At 56.4% G+C, this 2,448-nt stretch overlaps 1 protein-coding gene across 1 annotated transcript; it reads right to left on the bottom strand.

Annotated features, from left to right (window-relative positions):
• Positions 1-1,521: 1,521 nt before the first annotated feature.
• Positions 1,522-2,448, bottom strand: LOC123161018 (26 kDa endochitinase 1-like). Its single transcript, XM_044578870.1, has one exon. It carries the CDS (start codon positions 2,446-2,448, stop codon positions 1,522-1,524), a length of 927 nt encoding a protein of 308 aa, XP_044434805.1.

The following is a 2,448-nucleotide window of genomic DNA, read 5'->3' as shown; positions in this document are numbered from 1 at the left end:
GTGAGGAGGAGACAAATCTGCTACCTAGTTTTTTCAGCGAGAAAGGTATATAAATACGTGAACTCCCCATGGTTTCTGGCACAAAAACACCATTAGAACTGTATAAGTGCAACGCTACAGTTGCCACGTCATACGATGAGAGCGCTCGCGGTGGTAGCCATGCTAGCCACGGCGGCCAAGGTTATCGCATGTGTGCGCGCTGCGTAGTGCGGCTCGCAGGCTGGCGGGGCGACCTGCCCAAACTGCCTCTGCTGCAGCCCGTTCGGCTGGTGCGGCTCCCACCGGAATACTAGCGATGGTTGCGACTTGCGAGAGCCATTGCTCTGGCTACGGCAGCACGCCTATCACACCCTACCCGTTCAGTGGTCCCTAAGTGATCGTTGTGAGGCTTCTAAAGGAGCGCTCGTTAACTAATTGCTCTCAGCTATCTAAAGACAGATTCTCACTATAATAAAAAGCTAACCGAAGACTGTGGTTTTTGTATGAGGGATATCAAAAGACCGAGTTGTTTTTTTTTAAGAAAAGAAATTGAAGACCGAGTTGGCCAAGCTAGCCATGGTGCTGCGGCACGGCGGCCCTGGCGCCCTCGCGGACGCGGCCTGTTTACGCTAGGGTAGGGACGACCGAACGACTGGCCTGCGGCAGTGTGCTGCGAGGCTTGGATAGAGGAGGCATGTCGTTCCTAGAAAACAACGACAACCTGCAATTAATCGTGTCTACCGGCCTGTGGCAACGACACACCATGTCTTGGTGTCAACCCTTGCTCTCCCTCTCATCGGAGCTCTTGCCCTAGCTCCTTCCCTCACGTAGCACTCTTCTCTCTCTCACTTGCTGCGCTCAAACAACATGAGGGAGAAGAAAGAAGGAGGGAAACACATGACACGGTGGTTCCGGCACACAAAGGCCCCGCTGCTCAAACGGCGTTTTTCTTGAGCATAAACTCAACCCCACCCACGAAACCAACTTCAGCGAGCTCTATGCACACGTACGCGTTCTCCTGCTGAGTCGTTCGCCCTCGTGCATGGAGCCACGAACTCCACCACGGGACTCGGTCTCCACGCCTCGCTCCCCCGCTGCATTTGCCACGCCCCGCACTCCCGGCCAGCACACCCGTCGCGCTCCAACGCGAACAACGCGGCCGTTTTCAGTGCGGCGACGCGGTCACCTCCCCGGCTATCTTGTTAAACAGACACACACACTCATGCACGCACGCACACAACCTGTACACGAACATACCCTAGACATGCCTATACCCTAGTCAGACCATGCCCATACAAAGGTCCGACTATGGTCAGACCATCCTCGCGCCAGCCATGTACTGCACCCAAACCGCCCAGCTCGCGCACGCACACGCTCTGGACGTAGTCGCCGTGGCTTATTGCCCATCACCATGCATGTGTTTCCTAATCGTTGTCTAAGGGATGGACGGGGTAACAGTCATGAATTATCTTATATTAGGATTACATGTCTGAAATTTATTTAATGAAAAATAAAATTACACAGGTACATTATAACTAATTATTAAGCGAAGGGGCTCTGCTTGTAGCAGTCGAGGTTGCCTCCGTAGCCGATACCAAAGATGTTGCAGTAGCGTTTATAGAACCCAATTCGATCGGCAACACGATTATCATGCCCGTGCCCGCACTCAATCTCGCCATTCACAATGTTGGTGATCACGCCAAATCCGGGTACCCGCTCCGCGGCCCTGTCTGCTGCCGATGGTTTCCATTGTCCGGTGATCACTGGATGGCTCGAGGGCTTGGGTGGTTGCGCCGTCATCCAAAACCAGATGGCAGTTTTGAACGACACAGTCGGGTTTGTGGCCACCAAGTTTGGGTTGCCCAATAGGTCGGCCCCGATGGCCCGGCCTGCTTGCCCGTAGTTGTAGTTGTGAGATAGCTGGATGGGCCCGCGGCCATAGTAGCTCTTTCCGAGTGCACATGGCCACTGCGTGCTTGGGGTGCAATAGTTGGAGGTGGGCCCGTTCGGGGCTGTGGGCCACTCGCCAGTGGTCTCATGAGAGGTTTGCGCTAGGAAGGCGGCCACCTCGCGCTTCCGGGTGGCGGTGCCGCCTGTGGTGCCGAAGCCAGGAAAGGCGGCGGCGGCTGCGACGAAGGCATCATAGGTATAGAAGCCCCTAGCATGGCATCCCGGGTCATTTCGGTGGAGTAGCATTTGGTTGAATAGGGAGCGGGAGATAACGGAGGACACGCCACCACCAACGGGGTTGGGTGTGACAGGCGTGACACCGCCGCCGCAGCTAGAGCACTGACTTTGGCAGCCCTCACCGCAGTATTCCGGAGTGGAGCCGCACCAGCCGTAGCGGCTGCAGCAGAGGCAGTTGGGGCAGGTCGCCCCGCCAGCCTGGGAGCCGCACTGCGAAGCGCGCACGTTGCCGATGACCATGGCCGCCATGGCTAGCATGGCCACAACCTCAAGCGCTCTCAT

This window comes from Triticum aestivum, chromosome 7B (assembly GCF_018294505.1).
Source record: "Triticum aestivum cultivar Chinese Spring chromosome 7B, IWGSC CS RefSeq v2.1, whole genome shotgun sequence".
NCBI classification, from domain to species: Eukaryota; Viridiplantae; Streptophyta; class Magnoliopsida; order Poales; family Poaceae; genus Triticum; species Triticum aestivum.
The sequence above is the reverse complement of the archived record's forward strand: the minus strand, read 5'-3'. Positions and strand labels throughout refer to the sequence as shown.